The 24,209-nt window shown below is 35.1% G+C and overlaps 2 protein-coding genes across 2 annotated transcripts; both read right to left on the bottom strand.

Moving 5' to 3' along the window:
* Positions 1-3,574: 3,574 nt before the first annotated feature.
* Positions 3,575-5,413, bottom strand: LOC123663075 (piggyBac transposable element-derived protein 3-like). The gene has a single exon (XM_045597813.1). The coding sequence runs from the start codon at positions 5,411-5,413 to the stop codon at positions 3,575-3,577; it is 1,839 nt and encodes a 612-aa protein (XP_045453769.1).
* A 622-nt stretch (positions 5,414-6,035) lies between these two features.
* Positions 6,036-7,733, bottom strand: LOC123663076 (piggyBac transposable element-derived protein 4-like). The gene has a single exon (XM_045597814.1). It carries the CDS (start codon positions 7,731-7,733, stop codon positions 6,036-6,038), a length of 1,698 nt encoding a protein of 565 aa, XP_045453770.1.
* Positions 7,734-24,209: the final 16,476 nt, after the last annotated feature.

A 24,209-nucleotide genomic window follows, 5' to 3' on the forward strand; every position in this document is an offset into this window, starting at 1 on the left:
CAAATTCTTTTGACAGTCAAAAGAGAAAATTATTTCGTTATCGCCTTGTGTTTTGAGGCTTTTGTAAAAGCATTTGGCCTTTAGCTTGTGAATACGAAGCTGAGCTATTTGAAGCTGTTTTTTTGCTGTGTCGCGTTCTCTTTTAATAACTTCTTTTAATTGGATGCATTTAGAACATGCGTCTGTAGCGGGAGACTTAAAACTCAAATTAAAGTATTTGTTAAAAATACGTCGAAAATTTTCATATTTCACCGGCACATTCTGAGCGTCATCGTTGTAAAGTTTATGTAATTTTTTTATACTTAGATCGCTGCTCAGGTATTGCACAGTAGATCTATCTCTTACATAATGCGATTCCAAAGCTTTAAGTCCCTTTAAATACGATTTTACGGATTCTGTGCGATCAGAATACAGATTGGACTTTCTATCGCCTCCTCTTCTTTCTTTCGGCATTGCCATTGTCATTAAATGCTGTTTACAAATTCTTTGTATTCTGTCCCTAGAGATTCCCAGAATTGTAGTCATTGCTTTTTGACACACCTTAACTAATTTGACGCGGCGTCTTACAGCCAAATTTTCGTGCTTTGGTATAAAATAACATATAGTCTGGGTTTTTTTCTTACTTTCTTTTTTAGGAGTTTGTGCTGTACAGTATTTTAATAAAAATGTATCTTGCGTAACTTTATCTGAAGTTGAATAAAAATTCCGATGAAATTTACTGTAGTCTTGAACCGTTAACTCGTTACACTGGTATCCCTGTTTTGAATTTCCATGTTCACATTGTGGTATAACTGGCAAGCCCTTAGGCATATGTCTAAAACAAAACAGATAAAAACTTTAATAACTAACAACAGACAAAATAAAAATAAGTAAAAAAACTTTTTAAGTTAAACGGTTTTATGTTAAAAATACATTGCAATGTTTAAGATAAATGTACTAAAAACCAAAAAATAATAAAATAGATACAGTCGTGGGAATTATAAACATATGCATAGACTAGACTAAAATAAAACCGTGGGGTACGTCAATTGTCTACAATCGTTGATTAAAATGTTTGTTTTGTAATGTTACACTATAATTAGGCAGTTGTTCAACCGACAACGATGGACGTGTGATAAGTAGGGCTAGAATGTGGAAACAAGCTAGCAAGCTCGATTATAAGCGAGTTTTAGGGTTTCATAGTGGTGAGCGAGTAGTACTTTTATCATATGTTTTGTCGATTAAAGACAAACTACGAGCAGTGAAACGATTCCTCGCCAGTCAGCAGTGTGAATGTCCAACGATAAACTAGTTGAAACATCTCTTTTATTTACATGGAGTGTATAACTATTGGAATTTCCATGAGCAAGAAAATAGTAAGTAATTTCCTCACCGTCTGCGGGCCAACTGCCTATTTTAACGACGAATTAAACGATTCTTCTATCGCACATTAAGTCGATAATTTGTAGACAATTGACGTGCCCCACGGTTTTATTTTAGTCTAGTCTATGCATATGTTTATAATTCCCACGACTGTATCTATTTTATTATTTTTTGGTTTTTAGTACATTTATCTTAAACATTGCAATGTATTTTTAACATAAAACCGTTTAACTTAAAAAGTTTTTTTACTTATTTTTATTTTCTAGTTTTTAGTTTTTATTTCGCATTCTGTTTAATTCATTTAGTGCTTCATTATTGCAAGGCCCATCTTAAATATTGAGGTTGTATAGTGCACTGTATTCTTCTTGTCAAGCCCTTTTATTTGATACCCATATTGGTGGGATTGATAAAAAATTGTTATCAGACATTTGGTAGCGGCGGCCAGCTTAGATTTCAATTTTGCATAGTAAATTGTATTCTACTTGTTGAGACCTTTCATTTGATACCCATGTTGATGGGATTGATAAAACCTAAGTTATCCGCCATTTTGTAGAGGCCGCCATCTTGGATTTTAATTTTATATAGTACATTGATTATACTGGTTGAGCACTTTCATTTGATACCCATATTGATGGGATCGATAAAACCTACGTTATCCGCCATTTTGTAGCGGCCGCCATCTTGTATTTCAATTTTTTATAGTATATTGTATTCTGCTTGTTGAGCCCTTTCATTTGATACCCATATTGATGGGATTAATAAAACATGAATTATCCGCTATTTTGTAGCGGCGGCCATCTTGAATTTATAATGATAATGAATAAACATAATTGTATTGTCACCAAAATCCAAAGTGTATACAAAATTTCAGATTAATCGGTTGACAGGAAGAGGGTGAAATTTGAATTACTAAATTTGACCCAAGAATAAATAATAAATAAAAAATAAAACAAACGGGGTGAGCTAAATAAAACCGTTTAAAAATATCCCCAGCAAATATATATATACTACTTAAAAAAGGTAACAATAAAATCTTACCGTTTTGACTTCTCAAATTCTCTCTTCCATGTAGATTTATCAGCTATCTTTTTACGTCCTTTTCTGTTTGGTGCCAAAACAACTTCTTTTTCTTGACATTCCATGATAATTTTAATACAAAGTACCTCGTTTTTGAAAGCCTGTAGTATCTAAACAAAGCAACGCGTGCATGCACTTCGACAGTATTATGTGTACTGGGCTACTGGCTCAAGATGGCGGCTTTTGCACGAGTTACCACGCAACTTAGCGTCGTTTGCAAGTTAATACAAACTTAGCGATTTTTGAAAGTGGACTGCCGATCAACATAACGACTTTTGCAAGAGTATGAAGAATTCAATCGCATTTTATTCCTACTATAGCGAGTTTTAACATAGTATTGTTAAATACACATGTTAATATTTTAAGTACTTAACCGATTGCCGCCATTGGAAAAAAATGTTGTTTTTTTAACATAGCGTGGTTTGCAAGTGGACTACTCAATTATGATGAAATCATGGGGAAATCCAATGATTTTTTTTTGGAAAATTTGTATGAGGAACGTTTCAATAATATTATTTTGGAAATATTTAACTACTTTTAGAAGTTTTTACTAAGAAAAATAAAGAAAAAAAAAGTCCGCTAATCTGCGGGCCTGGCACTGAGATTGAAAATTTTAATCACAGTGCCAACTCCGCAATTTTGCGGAGTAGTTTATTTAATGTTATACGGTTTATTTAAAAGTATCTATGATATTTTAATATAAGATAATAGTATTTTATTTAATTTTAATACCCTTGGTAACATTTACTTAAGTCTTTCACAGGATAATGGTGTGATAATGTTACAAAAATAAGTACAAATTTTTTAAAAATATCTAAAAGCGACTTTAATTGCGTAAAAAATACCTCAACTACAGCATTCTAATTAAACATAAATACAAAAATCTCTAAAAATAATCACAGCTTCCTAAACTCACAAAAAAGAATTAACCCTTTATAACTCAATGAAAAATATTAATTTAGATTGTCGATTTTTTAGTACGTCTTAATAAATAAAAAGACACGTATTTTTTAGTTTTTAATTATTTTTTAATAAAAGCTAAAAAACTTAAAAAATAGGGAATGTGACAGATATGTTACATTGACTCATAATGTTCCTCTACGTCCTAGGTAATAATTATGTAAGAACAGTAACTCTAGGACGTATGAAATGCTTTAAAGCAGTTATTCTGCTTATTGTAGCACAATGCTACGCCACACTTTTCACAAATGGTTTGTGATACGCCAACACAGTTCGGATACTTGCAGCGAATCCTTTTTTCGGCCCATACAGGCCAGTGCCCAATTTGGTCCTGTCGCACAGCTGTTGGAGGGACATATTGGGCTGGACCCTTACGTTTTTTTGCCTGGATTTCAGGTTCAATATTTCTCCTTGTTGCAACTGCTTTTGTCCCAATTTTGCAGAGCACCGTAGCGATCTCTTCGCGAAAATCTGCTGACGATAACAGATTGTCTTGTGGGTTCTTTATTTTGTGTACTCTTTTATATAACAGCCAAGCATTGGACATGACAAGATCTAAAAAATGGTAAAACATCCGGACCTGCCATCTTTTGCTTCGTAGTTTTATTTTATATCGACCCATTATGCTGTCGATCAAATCGACGCCGCCCATATGGCGATTATATTCCCCAACTATCTTTGGGCAGTCAATGGTCATATATCTTTTATTCACCTTGTCGTACCTTGTGACTTGTGACTTGGGTAGCTCACCCACAAAACTTGATGCAAGTGTAACAACTTTATTGTCTTTCCAGGCGACTGTGGATATCTCCGTTCCTTCGACGCTACCAACGTACTCCACCGAGTAGCCACGTTCTTTTTTTGAGATCTCTTTATCCGTTGGCAGTTTGCAGTCTGGTATTCGGTTACGTCGGACGGTACCAAGACTTAGTATGCCTTGTTTAGACAGGTATTCCAAGAGTGACAAAGACGTAAAATAATTGTCGAAATATAAGCGGTAATTTTTATTTCGAGGTATTTCACGTGAAAGTCTGACAACAACATTTGATGCAGCACCCAAATCAGGCTCAGTAAACTCAACTTTATTTTCTGCTCCTGTTTCCGGCTCAAATTTGTATGCAAATCCACTTACACCACTTAGGACATAGATTTTGTAACCCCATTTATTCGGCTTTTTAGGATTATATCTTTTCAAATTGTGTCTTGCTTTGGTAGAGCAAATTTGCTCATCAATACAAAGATACTTTTCATATGGCACATTTTGGCAGATATCATTTAATTTTTTTACGACCGGTCTAATCTTAAAAATTCGATCGTGGTTAGGATGATCGCGAGGAACATTTTTTGAATTATCATTGAAATGTATGAAACGCCTGATTTTTTCAAATTTATTAACTGGCATTGTATTTTGTACCAGGGGTGTTCCTAAATTACCACTCCAATGCTTTGTTACCCTTGGAAGATGTACTAACGACATAATATATACAAGTCCGATAAATTGTTGTATATCAGTTTCAGTAACACGAAAAGCCATACTCGGATCTTTCTGAACAATATACAGATTAGTTTGATTGGCAATTTCTTCAATCAATTCTTTGGGAAAAAGTTTAAAAAAGAACTGGATAGGACTATTGAGGTCTAAAAACTCTGGTGGCAAGGTTTCATCGCCCGTAAAATGGATCTGGTGGTCATTTAGTTCCAGGTTCTTCTTTTTCCAGCGTACATTCAGTTTAGGCTTGCTTTGACGACGTACCGACGGTCCTGGCTTAAGAGAAGGTTCCGTGGTGTCTAGGTGTTGAGAAGTACTTACATCGTGCTCAAGGTTCTCAATAATTCCGTCGATACTCGATCCTTCAACCGTTTCAAAAGGTCCCTCTTCAAAGGGGGACTCCAGATCGGGAATAAAAGATGGGTCCGCAACGCTGTCATCGTCACCATCAAATCCATCCTCACTAGCCTCATAATCAAAGAGGTACTGCGTAATTTCATCTTCCCCTAAGCTTCTGGAAGCCATTCTGTCAAATAATAAAGAAACGGTCAGTATACTGCACTATGGGAGCATTATTACGCAATGTAACAGAAATGTTACAAACAAAAATTTTATGATTTTGTCACAAATTACGAAATATTATAAGTGACTAACGATAAATAGTTAAAACCATAGACTTACCTACTAGATTCACGATACAGATTCGTATTTCACTTAGTTATTATATTTTATTTTTATTTTTGTAACTGTCATTCGCAAACAAATTCCACAAATTGGCGGTTACTAATTTTCGAACAATATTTGATGTAAGTAACGCCATCTATTAACTCACAAATGCACCAATTTCAGCGAGCAGTCTGTTACCGTCGTGAAACATTGACTTAAAATGGAATAAAGTATCAATTTGAAATTTTATGAGCAATGAATTGGTTTGTTACAGTTATGTCACAAGGTGATATAAAGGGTTAAAAAATCCAAATAATACTAGAATTTTGCAAAATCAACAAATAATCATAATAAACAGAACGCCGTATTATCGTTATGTAAATAAACATTTATAGCAAATAAAACTTCCAAAATATGATCATAATGCTTAATTACAAAAAATATCAAACATTTGGTAACTAAATAAAAAATGAACTAAAATTTAAATTGATAAATGGTATTCATCGAAACATTCAAAGCAAAGACCAGGTTTGTCATGACACATTTCGCAATGCCACATAGAGTCTTTGCGTTTTTTTTGCGCTTTCGAGCACATTCGGCACATTTTACGCTTGACAAATCCTTTGGAATTTCTTTCAGTAATTTTACTTATTTTGTGCAGCACTTCTCGACTATTTCTTGCTCTGCTTGAACCAGCAACGACTGTAGTATTTTTTTCGGGTAACAGCTCATTTATCACAGATAAACGGTAATCATAGAGTGTCATTTTCGGTTTACCAGAATATTTATTGTACATTTTGTATGAGTTTAAAAAGAGAAGTTGAAAGGTATGGATTGCTAACTTGAGATACCAACGAAGTGTTTTTCTTTCACATGGATAAAATGCGAGCAACTGGTCTTGTCTATCAACTCCAGACATAAACTCATTATATTTTGCAATGGCTTCTGGCTTTTCACTGATCTGGCCACGTTTATTGGCAACTGGCACCATTCTGTCTGTATATTCTGTGGTGATGTACATCAGTGGGCGTTTGTCTTTCCATTTTCCGATGTGTACATTTTCTTGAAATCGCGATATATTGAAACCTTTTTTCAGTTTTTCTTGATACACTTCCCGTGGATTTTCCTTCAAATCTTTACGTAAGGTTCCAGTACAGTATGTTTTATGTTCTAAAAGACACTTTGCTAAGCGGAAGCTATTGTAATAATTATCCATATACAATGAGTGTCCGTTTTCAAGATACTTTTCCATCAATTGCATCACTACTTTTTGCGCGTGTCCTTTTCCTGCCACTTCAATGTCTTGATTTCCTGCATAAACACGAAACTTGAGAATGAGACCATCTGGTTCAGTCAGCATATACAGTTTTATTCCATACTTATGTCTTTTATTTTTGATATATTGTCTAAATTTAAGACGCCCTCTCCATAGCACCATACTTTCGTCTAAAGACAATTCTTTGGCAGGATAATAACAACTATCCATTTTATTATTGAAATAGTCAATCATGGAGCGTATTTTGAATAGTGGGTCTGTTTCATTCCCTGTCTCTGAGCTGAAGTGGAGACATCTCATTATGAGCAGATATCTGTTTCTACTCATATATTGCCCAAAGACAGGTATTGAAAATAAACGGTTAGTTTTCCAGTAGTCTTGTAATCGGGACAGTTGAATAAATCCCATGTGAAATAATAAGCCCAAGAATATTCTTAGCTCAGGAATATTCAATTCCTTCCAATAATTTATTCTTGAATTTTTTAATGTTGTATTATTTTCTAATAATTTAGCAGCTTGAGCATTAGTTCTTTCGCAAATCATGGAGAGAAAATCATTTTCAAAGAAGAAGTTGAAAAATGAAATAGGAGTTGTACCAGGGTTGCCGAAAAACGCATTCTGTTTCGTGAAATCTATATTTCGCAACTCGCATGTTGAGGTCCATCCTACTGTACATGCAGCTGCGCTTTCTGGCGGTTGTAACGCTTCTGATGGGCTCGGAAGTTGCGACAGTGGCACCAAATCCATAGCCGCATTTTGCTGAATAAGCCGCTGGTCAGCGGCCTCTTCTTCGTCATCTGATGAAAAATCAAGATCCTCAAAATTGTACTCCTCATCACTGCTATCATCTCTGAAGAGCTGGTCTTCAATGTCGCTATCCGTCATATTATAATTTATAGGCATTTTGCATCGTTTTGGCCGTGACGGTCCGGCTTCGTCATCCATATTTGAATCTTATTCACGTCGCACTAAAAGTCAATATTTAAAAACCGCAACTCGTAACTTAAATTTAAATCTTTCAAGCGTAGAGCCACCGCATAAACGTGTCGCCAAGTGCAGAGCCGGGCGCGTACTGACTCATACAAACCGAGCGGCGTTACTCCGCATATTTGCGGGGCCGGCACTCCGCGCTAACCCTGCGTCCCGCAAATATGCGGAGCTGGCAGCGAAGCTGGTACTACCCTTTTCAGCCAATATTCTGCGGTACAGAAGTCATGCGTTACAGATAGCCAAATATAAGAAATGATAAAAAATTCGTAGATACCAACGTTTACTACGGAGTTTGATTTTGTAATGGCTCATAACACAATCTAATAGGTCGACACCATCCATTTGTCGATTATATTCCGCCGCAACAAAAGGACAATCAACAGAAATGTATTGTTTTCTGGATTGTGGATGCTAGATTTACAATCTTGTTTTCTTTTTAAGTGACTATAGCCACGTCAACCCTATTACTGTTGCCAACCTGTTCTACGGACTTACCGCGTACGTATTAAAATTATACTTCATTAATAATATTTAATTATATGAAATAGATTATTAAAATGATTACATTAATTATATACTAAAAGTTTAGACCCCAAAAATAGAAAGAAAATATCAAAATAATTAAATAGTGGAATAATAATAATTTTTTTTTTTTATAATGATAAAGATATATTCATTAGAAATTATTGAGATTTCTATTTGATCTATCTATGTTTCTGAAAATAGCGTTATGTTTACCAATCTTATATATTTGGGAGACTTTTTATAGACTTCTTGTCACATTCTGAGTCATCTGAAATTTCAGTAAGTTGTAAGATGTGTTAACATTATTATCCTTTTTATTTTTCTTCACATTATAGCACTGATTTTAAATTGTTAATACCACACGAGGTGTTTGTAGCACAAAAACATTTTCTATAAATTTTACGAATTATGTAAATACAAATTTTATTGTTCATATTACGAGTATTGCATAGGTCAGTCCTGAATAATAATTACCAGTCCTTAATAATAAGTACCAGTATTTTACAGTATGGGACTGATTCCGTTGCTATGAATTTTATTATCTAGTTTATGTGAAGCCAACTTCAAAGATTTTTTCAATCGAAGAGAAGATAGATCTATATTGACATTTATTGGATAAACATATACATAGATAACATAGTGAATACCGCTGACTAACCTGGGTTAATTGCGATTTTTTGTGGATAGTCTGGCATTGCACATTAGGCTGAGAGCTCCACACTCCCGTTGCCCTTAGGTGCCGGGGCTAGTGCGTAAATTGCATTTCCCCTGATTGAGTCGATTGAGGATTTGCTTCCGGAGATTGATCTCGGAGGTGCTTTGGACCGTATTTTCTGTGGTGTGGGTAATTGCGCTCGACGTTTCTTGTTCTGGTAGTAGCGTTGTGGCCTGGTGTGGATTCTCTGACCTCTGTATTGATTCATCACCGGACCCTTGTAGTTAAAGGCGTTCGCTGTGTCTGTTGCTGTGATTTCTTTCATTTATTTAAAATTATTTCTTGGCCAGATTTTTTAATGGCTTTTGAAGCTTTCAGCTTCTCTGCAAAACTTTCCCCAAACAACCATTGGTCTACGAGGGTGGGATGATAAGTAACTAGCCTAATAAGAAAACACTTAACTTTTCGTGATAAAATTAATTTTATTTTTCGACATAGTCTCCGTGAACCTCTACGCGCTCTCTTCTAAAGCAGTAATGCCTTCCATAAAATGATTTTTTTCGAGGCCCGCAAAATACTTCTTTACTCTACAGCGGCTATGAATTCATCATTTGTGTTAAATTTCTGTCTGCCCAAAAAAGTTTTTAGCTTATAGAATAAGTGTGAGTCTGATGGTGCTAGAAAAATCTAAAATTATTTTTTATAAATTTGTATATCGTTCACAACAATTAATGTCAATAAGGGTTAGTAAAAGTGGTATAAAATTAAAATGTCAAGTTAAGATTAGTAAATTACAATACATTATATGTAGTTAGCTGTTATTAAAATTCAGTGATAGTAAATTTACAGAATTACTTATAAGCTATATCTTAATATATTATTATAACGTCTGCCCAATGTAGTTTTTGATTTTCTGAAGGGGATTGGAGAAAATATCTATATCATTTCTCGTATCTCCTTCATCGTAATCTGTAGTACCACAAGATGATTTTAAGTTGTGGATAGCGTTATACGTTTCAAAAATTCTATTTAAGGGAGAGAACCGTCCGAAGTTAGTACGCGCGAACTTTTGTGCAAACGGGACATACTTATTCAGTCTGTACAATCTTCTAGGCACATTTAACTAATAGTTTATTAGTTTGTACAGAAACAAGTTGTCCAGCAGCTTTCGTCAAGAATAAAGTGGTTTTAAGTGGAAATGATGCAGTCGATCCTCGTAAGACGGTAATACTTTAGCCAAATTATATTTAAATGACAAGTTCCACAAGAATCTTTTGGACAATTTCGCGCTTTATGTAGATGTCATAGTGTGGGTTCAACACAACACTGCAGTACTACAGGCTACTACGTATCAGTGAGTTGAAGATCGTAAGTATGGTAGACGATTTTTTAAATTCCTTCCAATTCCGCATGACGAAACCGAGTGCTTTGAAGCCCTGTTTAGCGATTTTGTCAATATAAAGATTAAACCGAAGTTTACTGTTAATGATAAGTCACGAATATGGTCCAATTCATCTAACGGTAGGTCATCTATAATATATGATACTGCAGTTAATTCTTGTTTTCGAGTAAAGCGAACTATTTTAAATTTTCTTATCTTATTAGTTAGCTAGATAGGTGAGGAATTTTCTTTAGATTTTGTACACTTCTTAGTTTTTATTGTTTTTTTTTTTATTGGCTTTCTAAACAATAAGAAAATAAAGCAATCATTCATAGTAACGCAAGTTTTTAGATATTTTGGCGAAACCATTGCAAAATTTCGCGGTTTTATTTGTTTTAAAAATGAATTGGCACGTAGCCTCAGTACTAATTGCAAATAAGAAAAAAAAGCACAAATTTTTTAAAAATTGACTTAAGTCGAAATTCTGGATTTTTTTGACAATTACAAAATTTCAAAATTTCTCATGAACGGTCAATATTTGTATAGGCAGTATAGGTATAAATTCATAGCTTATGTTATATACTATCATGCCCTTAAAGGAATTTATCGAATTACTAGTATCCCTGTGTATAGGCTGGATGTTTTTTTTACTGGTTAAATGCTTTTGTCAATAAAAAGTGATGGTCTTTTTTTTTTAAATTTTAACATCCGTAGGCTCTTGAGCGCCCATGCCTTTTTATTTACATTTTAATTTTCAAGTGTTGAGGCTTATTATTTTCAACATTTCATGCTTTAAATTACGAACTAAAGCTTCTCTAATTCGATGGTGAGTCCAAAACTGACCGTGAGAGATATATATGTAGTAGAGAGATATAGTGTAGGTTAATCATTAAGATAATTATTTATGACTATGTTTTGTTTTTTTTTATGCTACATGCTCCAATTACTATTTTATAACACACTACATGCTTTATACTTTACATTGTGTGACTCCACATTGTTAATTTACTCGACCATAAACAAAACCCTTGCCCATTGTTCATGAGACCAGTTAGCATGTTCGCGGGCAAATTGAAGTCGAGCTGCTCTATGCTGTGGGAGAAACTGTGGGCCACGGGCTGGTCTTCTTGCCCTTAAATTAACTTCCTCTATACATCTTCACACTGTACGCTCACTAACATTTACATTCCTGGAGATTTGAAGCCGCTGCTGGATGTCGACAGCAGTAAGGAAGCGATTTCTTAAAATCTCTAACACAATAAAGCGGTCGTCATGGGCTGACGTGCAACGTACACCACTACTACCTGGTCTGCGTGTGCAGAGGCCAGTCTCTTGGTACCGTTTTAGTGCATATTGCATCGAAGAACGCGGTACGTTAAGGATAGTAGCCACTTCACGATGGGTCATCCCTTGTTCGACTAATGCCACTGCTTGTGCTATCTGACTTGGTGACAAAGGCATTTTTATGGATATTTAGGCACCTTGAGATGTTTATTTATCACAATAAAACCAAAGAACTTCGACAACTTAACACTTGCAAATTCCAGAACACAATTCAAAACGTAAAGTTCGTCGGATAAATGACACGATTCAACTAAATTTCAGAACCCAAACCAAAATGAACTTCAACTCAGTTAATAACCCTCTTAGGAATAATGTAAACATTATTTCTACTCACTTATACAATAAGAACAAAGTTAGACACACTTAAAAATTTGTTATCGCATGTTATAAGTTTGGCCAAGATTACGTGCCGCTGAGTGTATATGCTATATTCTGGAATGGTAGATGTGGCTGATGGGATCACTTTCAATTCAAAAAGACACTTAAAGACTGATTAGTAAACTATTTAGTTTTACTTAAACATTTTGAATTTATTTTTATTAAACGTAATCATTTTAAAATTTATATAAAAATACAAAAGTTATGTCAGATAACCTAGACATGTTACTTCTTAAAGCGATTTTCATAGAATCATAATACAACACAATTCAATCTAAACAAATAAAATAACATTCCAAAAGTAATTCAAATATAATACATTTAAAACCAAACAGATCAGATTTGACATCAAAAGAGTATCTGACATTACCAATCAACATATATAATTTATAAAATATACGTATACAATGTGTCCGGTTTCCGATGTCCGATACTTTAAGGGGTTAAAATACAATTAATTTTATCGACAAATCAGGGATTAATGATTTTTTTTTGCCATCAATAAAAAAATGGCAGTACTTTAAAAAAAATTGTCGGCGGAGCATAGATGCTTGTATTAATTTAACAATATCTACACAAGTAGAAGACTTTCAAACACAAAAGTGGTCTCAAATGTTAGTTAATAGTGTAGACAATAAATCTAGATTAAAAATATTATTTTCTAATTTTTCAGTATTAGTAAAAAACATTTTTGAAAAAATAAATTAGACAAAAAATTGATGTAATTTTTCAGATTCTTAGCTTTAAAAAAAAAACTATCGTGTTAACCATTTTTTTTTATTTGTTTTTATAATAATACAGGATATTTGCTATAAATGCACATTTAAATCTTAACTCTGAGTTAGATAGTTTAGGAGCTATGACAGTGTAAACATACTTACTTGAAAAGCGTGGATATACTAGCAAATGAAATAAAACAAAATAATTTATATCAATTGCATTTAATTTGGCAAAATAGTTACAAAAACTGCTCAAAGTGACCTCCTTGTCTCTGCAGACATGCTGTTGCTCTTAGTGCAACGTGTTGCGTAGAGCGCTGGATCATTGCCCTGTCTTCTCGCAATTCGTTTGCTGCTTGTATTATTCTTTCTGCTAACTCCTCTCGTGTATTTGGCACATTTACATACACTCTTCGTTTGAGTGTGCCCCACAAAAAAAAATCAAGAGGTGTTAAATCTGGCGACCGCGGTGGCCAAGCAATTGTTCCTCCGCGTCCGATCCACGACGAATAGTGTGCGTTTAAATGATTACGCACACGAAGCGCGAAGTGTGCCGGAGCACCATCTAATTGCAGAATCATTCTGGTCCTGTAGGCCAATGGTAATTCCAATAGAACATCCAAAAAATCCGTTTCCAGGAAATTTAGAAATCTTGGGCTATTCATTGTCTCCGGTAAAATGATTGGTCCAATTAGAGTGTCGTCAATCATTCCGGCCCAAACGTTAACAGAAAATTTGTGTTGAAAAGAACTTGGGCGGATCGCATGTGGATTTTCTTGAAGCCAAAGGTGTTCGTTACGGTAGTTCGTATACCCCGATCGCGTGAAAGTGGCCTCGTCTGTCCACATAATTCTTTTTAAAAAGTTTGGATCATATCGCGTTTCTCTCAATATCCACGAACAAAAAATTGCTCTTCTTACACAATCCGGTTCCAGTATTTCTTGCACCCTTCGAAAATGGTAAGGATGTAATCCTTCTCTTTTTAAAATTCTCCACACCGACCATTTCGATAGACTGAGACGATTAGCTATGCGTCTAATGCTCAGGCTAGGGTCTTGAGTAATCATTTGCAATATTTCCTGTTCATCTTGGAGCGACAAAACACGAGTACGTTCGTTACCGAGCTTTCTTATTCCATTTTCCGCAAGTCTCAAATGAATTCTCACGAAAGTGCGAGCATTCGGCGTACGTCTGTTAGGAAATCTTCGTGCATACTCTACAACAGCTCTATTTGCACTCCCGTCACACAATCCATACACGAAATGGATGTCAGCGATATGCTGGCTTGAGTACTCGTTCATTGTAATTAACAAAAAGTAACAGTTCAACAACAAAACAAAAAACGTAACAAAGTCTAACAACAAACAACAATTATGTAAAGTAAGTAGATTTAGTTAAAACAGCACAGGAATGTTATCACAACGCAGAGCGAGGGACGACTGCTCGACGGCACAAGCGCACACTGCACCCTTTTTACCTGGAGACAGCCGTTATTCTGTCTCGCTCGCACTGTTGTGCACAGCGTTTTTACCTGCTCACACAAAGGATCTTATTGTGCTTGCTTACGGTTCCTTGAATTATTGAAGAATTTATCTTACTCACTGGAATAGGTGTACAACTGTACAGTTATCTAATATGCACTTTGAACAGTTACATTCAAATTATCATAGCTCCGAAACTATCTAACTCAGAGTTAAGATTTAAATGTGCATTTATAGCAAATATCCTGTATTATTATAAAAACAAATAAAAAAAAATGGTTAACACGATGGTTTTTTTTTTAAAGCTAAGAATCTGAATAATTACATCAATTTTTTGTCTAATTTATTTTTTCAAAAATGTTTTTTACTAATACTGAAAAATTAGAAAATAATATTTTTAATCTAGATTTATTGTCTACACTATTAACTAACATTTGAGACCACTTTTGTGTTTGAAAGTCTTCTACTTGTGTAGATATTGTTAAATTAATACAAGCATCTATGCTCCGCCGACAATTTTTTTTAAAGTACTGCCATTTTTTTATTGATGGCAAAAAAAAATCATTAATCCCTGATTTGTCGATAAAATTAATTGTATTTTAACCCCTTAAAGTATCGGACATCGGAAACCGGACACATTGTATAATGTACCTGTATAGCTAATGTATAGATTATTATTATTTATTATTTATTTATAAGATCACCAACATACTGTACACTGTTGCTACATAAAATATTATAATCAACAAAGATATAACTAAGTGCCAGCACAATTACAGGTGACGACAACATGCAAATGAATAATAGTAAAATTAAGACCGCGTAAGTTACATTGGCAAAAATATTCTATTTACATAAGGAAAGCAATGTTAATAAAGAACAATATAGAATAGAACCAGTAGTCAGAATAGTTTTGGGAACAGAATAAATAATTCATGATTACTCAAATGATATAAGAATTGTACATAAAGTTATTCAATTTAAAAATGTCATTTAAATTAAAAACTATGAGTTATGACAATAAATAAGATTAAAAAATAATCGCAAAATTAAAATCATTTGGAAAAAAAATGTATATAAAATTAATTCAACAATGTCATAAAAATTAAAACAACCAATGCATAATATCAATTAGAAAAATGTCATAAACTTAGTTAATAATCAAACAATAAATCAAAACTTGTACACAAAATTAACATGTTTACCCACTATCTATAACATAGTAATTTCTTTCTTAAATCTGTAGAGGCTGTCTGAAAAAAGGTCTAGCTGATCGATTTTTGCAGTTTCGATGAATTGTTTTACAAATCTATTTAGAGGAGCATTTTGCCTAAATTTGTATTAAATTTCGAATATCTTAAAAAATTATGGGACTTTGATATTCTTGGCAGCTTATATGGAATCGAAAAATTCAACGATGAAAGTAGTTCGAGTACGTCTAAAGAGCCATTAACAATCTTATAAAGAAAAACTATGTCAAGCATGCGTCTTCGATCCACCAATGATTGCATTTTAAAGAAGGCGAGTCTGTTCTCGTACGAATTAACTTTCTTTGCCAAATTAAACGAGTAGGTTAGATGCCATAGAAATTTCCTCTGGACACTTTTAATTCTTTTGATGTAAGTATCATACAGTGGGTTCCAAGGGACACTGCAGTATTCTAACCCGCTACGCACAAAAGAATTAAACAGCGTAATTTTAGTAACAGGAGATTTAAATTCTTTACTGTTCCGTAACACAAATCCAAGATTCTTAAATGCTTTAGAACATATTAGATCTATATGGTTGTTTAGCCGTAACTTACTGTCCAACATTACTTCCAAGTCCCTAATAGTTTCAACCTTGACTATGGTTGGGTATGGTATAGATATGATAAATGAACACTTATTTTTTTAAATATTATTAATCTTAGTAATCACATGCAAATTAATAATCAGAATCAGGCAATGGCTCCATACCTGAATGTGCCGAATCGTCAGAGTCGTCACCTACTTCAATAATAAGTCTGTCAGAAATGTCGTCGACAATATGGCCATTTGGTCTTCAACTCCAATTATATGTTTAATGCAATCTTTCCAGCGCTGGGGAGTCACTAGACGAAGCCCTTCCTCGAAAAAACTTCGCACTTCGTTCATTTTAAAAGTTTTTATTGTTTTTTGCGATATGGCCCTTTACCTATGCCCACACCAATTCAATTGCGTTTAGCTCGCAGTGTTAAGAAGGCAGTCGCAAAATGGTACCTCACCGTTAAGCAGCCATGTCATCGACGACATACCTGTCATGGGCTTTTTTATGTTGCTGTGCAATTTCCATTAGTTCAGATTTTAACATTTTGTTATCAAAGACTATATTCTTTGATTTAAGCCACTCTCGTATTTGACCTTTACGCCAAGGTAGAAATAGGTAACGATTCCAATTTTCTGGTGTGGTACGGAGCATTTTCAATAACAAGTACTGAATTTCCTTTTAATTTATAGACAATGTTTTTTAACCATTTTTCATATTCGTCGCCATTCATTTCCTTTTGATAATCTTCTACTCCTTTTTTTGCATCTAAAATCAATTCTCCACCATCCACGAAACCTACAGGTACCGATGATGCCATAAAATTAAGTCTCCACAATCGATTAATGCACTGCGTCGTTTTCTAGTCATATATTTGAAGTTCAGATGCTTTAATATTTTATACAAAGTACTTCGAGACAACGGCGGGAGTTCTGGGTCATCATTTACAGCTTGAAGAATCTAAACATATTGAAAATTATCTGAATAAGTAATCATTAAAGTCTTGTCGAACTAAAAAACGTTAAATGAATGTTAAAAGTAAAATAAGAATAATACCTTGCAAGGATGGTGATTTATTTCAATAAAAGAAATCGTGCACTTGTCGACGTATAGCCGAAAGAGTGAAATCGTCTATTTTCTTTTAATAATTTGCCTTATGTGCAACTTCTGGAGCGCTCATATTTTCATTCTCCTTGTGCTCCTTGAGCACATTGTATACCGAACTCCTGGCTATGTTTAAAATTTCAGCAGTTTTTAAAACACATTCGTTTTTCGGGTGGAGATTCTGTGTATACATTCTCTGTATCTGATCTGTATATACATTTTGTACGCGTTTATTATCATGATTTTTTTTTTTACTTTCGGTGAAAGAAATATGCTTATCTTTTTCTTGGCGAAAAGTTTTCTTCATTCCATGATTTTTAAAAGATTCGTCTTTTGTCAAATAATAAAAAAAATATATGGTGGTAACAGTAAAACGAACGATTAACGACTTATCAGACGAATAAAAACTTTGGACTCATTTATTTTTGAATGTATCTTTTGAGGGGTTTTTTTTAAAGTCTTGAAAATTTTTATAAGTGCACTTCTTTTCGGGCTAGTGTTAATATAGTTATAGACATCTCTGATTAAATCTGGAGGAGGCACATAAATGAAATGAGTAACAGATGCATTTGACTAAATATAAATACGGAATATCTCTTTGAAACCGTGTTGATAAAGAGTTGAAATGACCCATCATGATGTTTGCACTATCCTGCAAACCCAATCATGTTTTATTTGTAAGAAATGTCATTCTCGTTAAAGAACAATATTATGTGTTCATAGAGTGAGCTGTAGCATCTTCAAGAAGTATGAGACCCAAAAATGAGTCAACTACATTGTGGTCTTTATACACTCGTGTGCAACTGAATCGATTCAAGCCGTATATTGGTATAAAAGTTAGATTTTTAGGAAAATGGCTTAGCCGATTTTCTTGTTTTTTTTTTGTTTGTTTGAAAGCCTAATCTTTTCTCTTAAAAATGCTATCCTTATTGAGAAAAATCGGTTGAGTATTTATTGATAAAACTTAATTTGACAGAAATACATAAAAACTGAAGAAAAATGAAAACAACAACATAATGAATAGAAAAATTATTTTTGATAAACTAAAGAAAATTTAAATTTTCAATACTTTGTATAGCTTTTATAACAATTCGCATGCGATTTTTCATTGATTTTATCAATTTTTTGATAAAATCTTGAGCTATCGTATTCCTATCTTCCACTAGCGCAGTTTTGAGCTCGACGATTCTAGATGGAGCCTTATCTCTAACTTGCACCCTCCGTTTGAGCACGTCCCATAAATGCTCAATGCAATTCAGATCAGGACTGAGGACTGGCCACATAATCGTCTCAATTTGCATCTCTTGAACTCCCTTTTTTTTGTTTCAAAATCGTCTGTATTTTCTCATTCCATCACCATGTATCCTTGTTTATCTTCCTTTTTCCTTTCGTTTCCCCAAAGACATCCCTTGCTTACACTTCCTACCCACGTTGCCATCTCACTCCAGCACTCGTTTACTCCTATCTCCGTCATATCTCCCATCTCTATCATTTTACCAACAACTCTTACCCTGAATTCTGCAGCCATCTCCCTATCATCCACTTTGTATCATTTCTTTCTAACTGGGGGCTTCGGGCTCTTATTTAAACGCTGAACTTCCAGGGTTAAATCCAGGAGCAGTAGCCTATGCTGGGAAACAAGGCTCTCACTCGGTATTACCTTGCAGTCTTTGGCCGATTTTAGCCTGTTTCTTCTTAAAATAATATAGTCAATATGGGTAGAGTGTAGACCAGTACGGTATGTTATAAGATGTTGTTCCCGTTTTTGATAGAACGTCTTGGCTTTTGCTAAGTCAAAGGCCAAGGCTGCTTCCAGTAGAGCTTCGCCGTCTCGGTCCGTGACCTCGGCCCCCATGCACTCTCTCATACCCGTTATTCATTCTTCCCACATGTCCATTAAAGTCCTCCCTAATGTGTATTTCGTCACATTCTGGTATTCTCATTATTACCGCATCGAAATCCTCCTAAAACTTTTCTTTCATACTGTCATCGCATTCAGTTCCAAATTCAATCGATACCCGTAACTGACAAATACTCATGAGTAATCTCAGTTTTTTGCAACTCGTAAACGTATGTTGTGATTTGTTTATTATTTTATGTAATGAACCGCTCGCCAAATTTCTTAAAAAGACAGCTGTACCATCGGTTTTCTGCTTTACTAAGGTAAAGGGTGTCCAGCGGAAAATTTTGTTTTATAAACTTAAATAAAAAACATATTAATAAACTCAAAATATTTATTATATTTTTAAAACAAAGCACGTTTCTGCGGATTTTATTTTTTTAAAATAATGTCCTCCAAGTGACGTCCATTTCTCGCAACACACTCTTGTAAGCGAACCCTCATATTGGCGAATACGCGCCAACACAGTGCTTGGGGGATTGCATCAATTTCACGCCGGATATTTTCTTGCAGTGCAGATATGGTGCGGGGATTATTACAGTACACTTTAGACTTGAGGTATCCCCACAAGAAAAAATCACAGGGCGTCAAGTCAGGCGATCGTGGTGGCCAGGCTATGTCTCCGTACTTGCTTATTAATTTTCCAGGGAAAATGTCCCTTAACTTCGACATGGACACCCTGGAAGTGTGCGGGGTTGCCCCATCTTGCTGAAAATGTGTCCTATTGTTGCGCCCTGGAAAAACTTGCAATTGCGGCACCAAAAACTCATCAATCATGCGGCAGTATACAGAGGAATTCACAGTTTCCCCCTCATTAAAAAAATACGGTCCGATTATTCCTTGAGCTGAGATGGCGCACCATACTGTGGTTTTAGGGCAGTGCAAACTTTTCTGATGACGTTCTTTTGGGTTGTTGGGATTCCAGTAACGCATATTTTGCTTGTTTACGTAACCCCCGATGTGAAAATGTGCCTCATCGCTGAACAATATGTTTCCAAGTGTTCTGGGGGTTCGAAATCGTTCCAAAGCCGTTCTGGCGTACCTTTCCCTTGAAACATAATCGTTCTCATTCAATTTTTGGACAATTTGCATTTTATAGGGATGAAGCTTTAGTTTTTTTTTCAAAATCGTGTGCACAGTTGACTTCTTAATGCCTGTAGAGGCGGCAATCTTTCTTACTGATTTCCTTGGATTTCTAAGAATTTCTTGACGCACCTGTGTCACTCGTTCTGGTGTTGCTGCCGACGTAGACGGTCCTGGTGGCGGCCTATTGATCATTGTCCCTTCTTCTCGAAATCTTTGCACCCACGTTCTGATAAGCTGCGTACTCGGACCATCGCTTAATCGCCGAATGTTGTAATGCAAACAAAAAGCACGACGCGCTCGAATAGGCGAATTACCGTTCATCAAATATTGTTCCACCGCGTACGCGCGGTGCGCGCCCGACCAATGACTCATGGCGACTGACAAATCCGCAGAAACGTCGCTTCTAACGCCACCCCCTCCGCGGCCCTAACCCCGCTTACAAATGAGTAACGTTGATTTAAAGTTGAAAAATTCCCGCTGGACACCCTTTAAAACCAGAAAATCCAGCTGCCCTTGAACGACAGCATCGTCTTGAGAGAAGATGTATAAAGAAACTATTTCAAGAATCTCGTACTAGTGTTACTATAGAAACTGAAAGAGACCTTACACTGGCAATAGGTCGTGAAGAAGAAGTGAACACTGAAACCACTTCAGCAGCATGTTCACCTAGTGCACCTGAATTTGATACAAAAAACTCAAGTTTACCATGAACACACATATGGGTCTATTAATAGAAATGAGAATAATAACACCTTTATTAAGTTTTACACAGGATTTGAATCATATAAAAAAACTCAGTACTCCACTCTGAGCCCAATGGTTCACATAATTAGGTATTATGACAGCTCTTTGATAAATCTGATTCCAGAAGATCAGTTTTTTTAACATTGATGAAATGAAGACAAAGCAAATGTAATTTTTAATTTATTATGTTTTTTAATGTCAGCCAAAGTACTGTATCACAGAACATATATACCCTAAACGGGAAGAACGACAAGTTCATAGAGTGTAATTGCTTACATAGAAGCACACTAGCGCTGCACTTGCTGCCATCGGTAACTATTCGATATTGCGGGAAATTCGAATTGTATTTATCTTTAATAGGTTTTAATACGGAAATTTCAAGAGGCGTAAGAGAAATTAGTATAAATATTTTCCCTAACGCCTATAGAATTTCCCGGTATCGTTATTAAAGGGTAAAGGGTGATAAATAGGGGTAGGGGTAATGAATAATAACAGTTTTTTAAACATTTTTTAATATATTTATTTTTCGTATCAACGATTTTTTTTTGATGCATTATCAACAAATTCTCGATTTTTTAAGGTGCAAAACCGTTTCAGGCAGATTTCAATTGTGCTTTTGATTATGTTAATGTAATTTATATCCTTGTGTTCATTACACCCCTGCAGCTAATCTTTATTTAAACAATCGCATTTATTTTGTATGTCTTTTTTATTTTTCTTTTATGCGAATTTTCATTTAAATAATTATTTATAATTTTGGCAGCATTTTCCACCATTTTACAGAAACTTGGCTGGATATATTTTAAATAAAATTTTACATCGTCGTATTCCTTAAAAGACGTAAATAGATGGAAACCTCAGTGTTTGGATCAGCATACATGGTTTTACAGGGCTCGCAGTTTACTGCCATCTTTTTAGCAATTAAGCCACACACATATTATGCACATGCTTGCATTTCTCCAGAACACTGAGGTATATCAAACTTTTCTACACCTTCAAAAGTAGATCTTATAGATAACATTTCCGCTGGTAAAGGTGTAGAAGAGTTTGCATCATTTTTTGCTGGTTCAACTTTTTCAAGGAATACTTTAAAATTACTTAAAATATCATTTTTATCATCCAGACAGTTACTGTTTATATTATTAGTAATTAAATTGGTAATTATACTAGTTTTTAAGGCTGCAACAAATTGAATTGAAGTGGGGTTTGGATTACAACCACAACTGCTTCGAATGCACCCGAAATAGTTTTCTAAAGGATCTTGATTGAGCTTTCGGACACATAATGTTGTAATTTTTATAAATTCGCTTAACTGCGTTCATCGTCTTTAACCAACCTTCTTGAGATGGGGGCTTACTAGTTACTTAGTTACGGGTCTCTGTAAAGAACTCACTATAGACGGCGCCATGGTTCGCTTAAACCGAAAATAAAAATCATCATATCAAAAATTTCGCTCTAGCGGGTACATCGTTCCATAGTTTAATTGGCTAGAGCGCCGACACGGTCAGTCGACGACGCGGGTTCGAACCCCGCTGGAGCGGTCAATTTTTGATATGATATTCGAAATTGTCAAGGATGTTTCTCTTTCAAAAGAAACTACCCATTACATCTCTCTAAATAAGGCACACAGACATCAGTTATTTTACAATTTCTTGCAGTATATGGACACTTGACTAGAATACACTATCATTGGATAGTGTCTTCTCCCAATAAGCCATCTGGTGAAGCAGCAAGAAATGGATTCAGAGGAAAATAAACAATACATATGCTTGTACTGACAGTCCATACTTGTCCTCCTATTTCGCAATAGCAATTGTTTCATGGATTTAACCATGAACCATTGCTCGAGTATGCACAATCTTCGGTGCAAAAATTTTTTGTAATATACTTTTAGTGCAAGTTTTACTGTGGCAAAGTACATAAAATATGCTAGCAATAATCCTACATGATCTCATTTCATGCCACTCGGCAGAGGCATTTTGAGCCTTGGTATTCTTCTACAATGCTAGAATTTTTTCAGTTGTGACATTCTTCAATAGGAGCTTTTCAAGCAAATTATCTTGTGGAGTCTTGGCTAAATATGGGTAGTGATCCAATTCAATCTCATGTGGATTTGCAGGTTCATATGTCTGCAGTAAAAGCATTGACTTACACCATACCCGATGACCAAATTCCGCACATAATCTGTATAATTTTCCGTTACGTCACTCTCATTTAGGGGCTTAAAGGCCGGCGCCCACTGACGGCGTGGCACGGCATGGCACGGCAGGTTGTGCAGAGGCAACCCGCGGCGTGCTGTAACATCCCGCGGCGTGCTGCGGCATCCCGTGGCGTTCCGTGGCATGCCGTGGCATCCTTCTGAAAGCCCAGTCACTCTGGCATCCATCAGTTTTGCTCCGCGCGTGTTCGATTTTGGTTGTGTCGTTATGGTTGACTGGGATTTAGTTTTAATAGCACTTCTAGCTGAAGATGAAGAGAGACAAATAAGAAGTGCTAATTTGACGAAAAGACAATTCTGGGTGCATAATTTATGGAGAACAAGATCTACAAATGGTGAATTCAGCAACTTGTTTAATGATTTGAGATACGACATGCGAAAATTCTATGATTATTACAGAATGGACTATGAAAAATTTGAAAAGTTAAGTCATTTGCTAAAATCGCATATGTATAAAGAAAAACAAAACTAATTTTCGATCGCCTATACCTGTTACCGAGAGATTGTCTGTATGTTTAAGGTAAGTATATATTACATTACAATGATTCATATACCAACGCGTAATACATACAGCTTCCCAGCTAACTTGTTCTAGCTATTATATATTACAATCTAAGTTATGGTATGTGGATAGCTGTTTGTCATTAAGGTAATTGTATAAGGGTATTCTGTGTTCGCGCTCATGGAAGCAAGACATGCGCTCATGAGCGGCAGGTGACACCACGGAGCATTTACTAATATTAAATTAAAAGTCTTGATATATTTAGTAATTATTTATTTTTATAATCAGCTATCTACCACAACTGCTACATGGTGGCACTTGACCATCAATCCAGTTGTGTACCTACAGTACATTATGACAAAAATGAAAGTATTATAAAATTTTATGAATTTTCATAGTCCGCCAATTCACTATTGGAGTTATTGTCATGTATATCATTATTATTATGACGTCTGGATATAGCAGTAGGTATGTATTCTATATGTGTAGCACCATAGTTTGGTTCGGTGTTATATTGTTGTTCGGCCTTACTAAATGAACAAAAATTGTGTAAAGGATTTGATCTTT

The sequence above is a fragment of the Melitaea cinxia genome, chromosome 19 (assembly GCF_905220565.1).
Source record: "Melitaea cinxia chromosome 19, ilMelCinx1.1, whole genome shotgun sequence".
NCBI lineage: Eukaryota > Metazoa > Arthropoda > Insecta > Lepidoptera > Nymphalidae > Melitaea > Melitaea cinxia.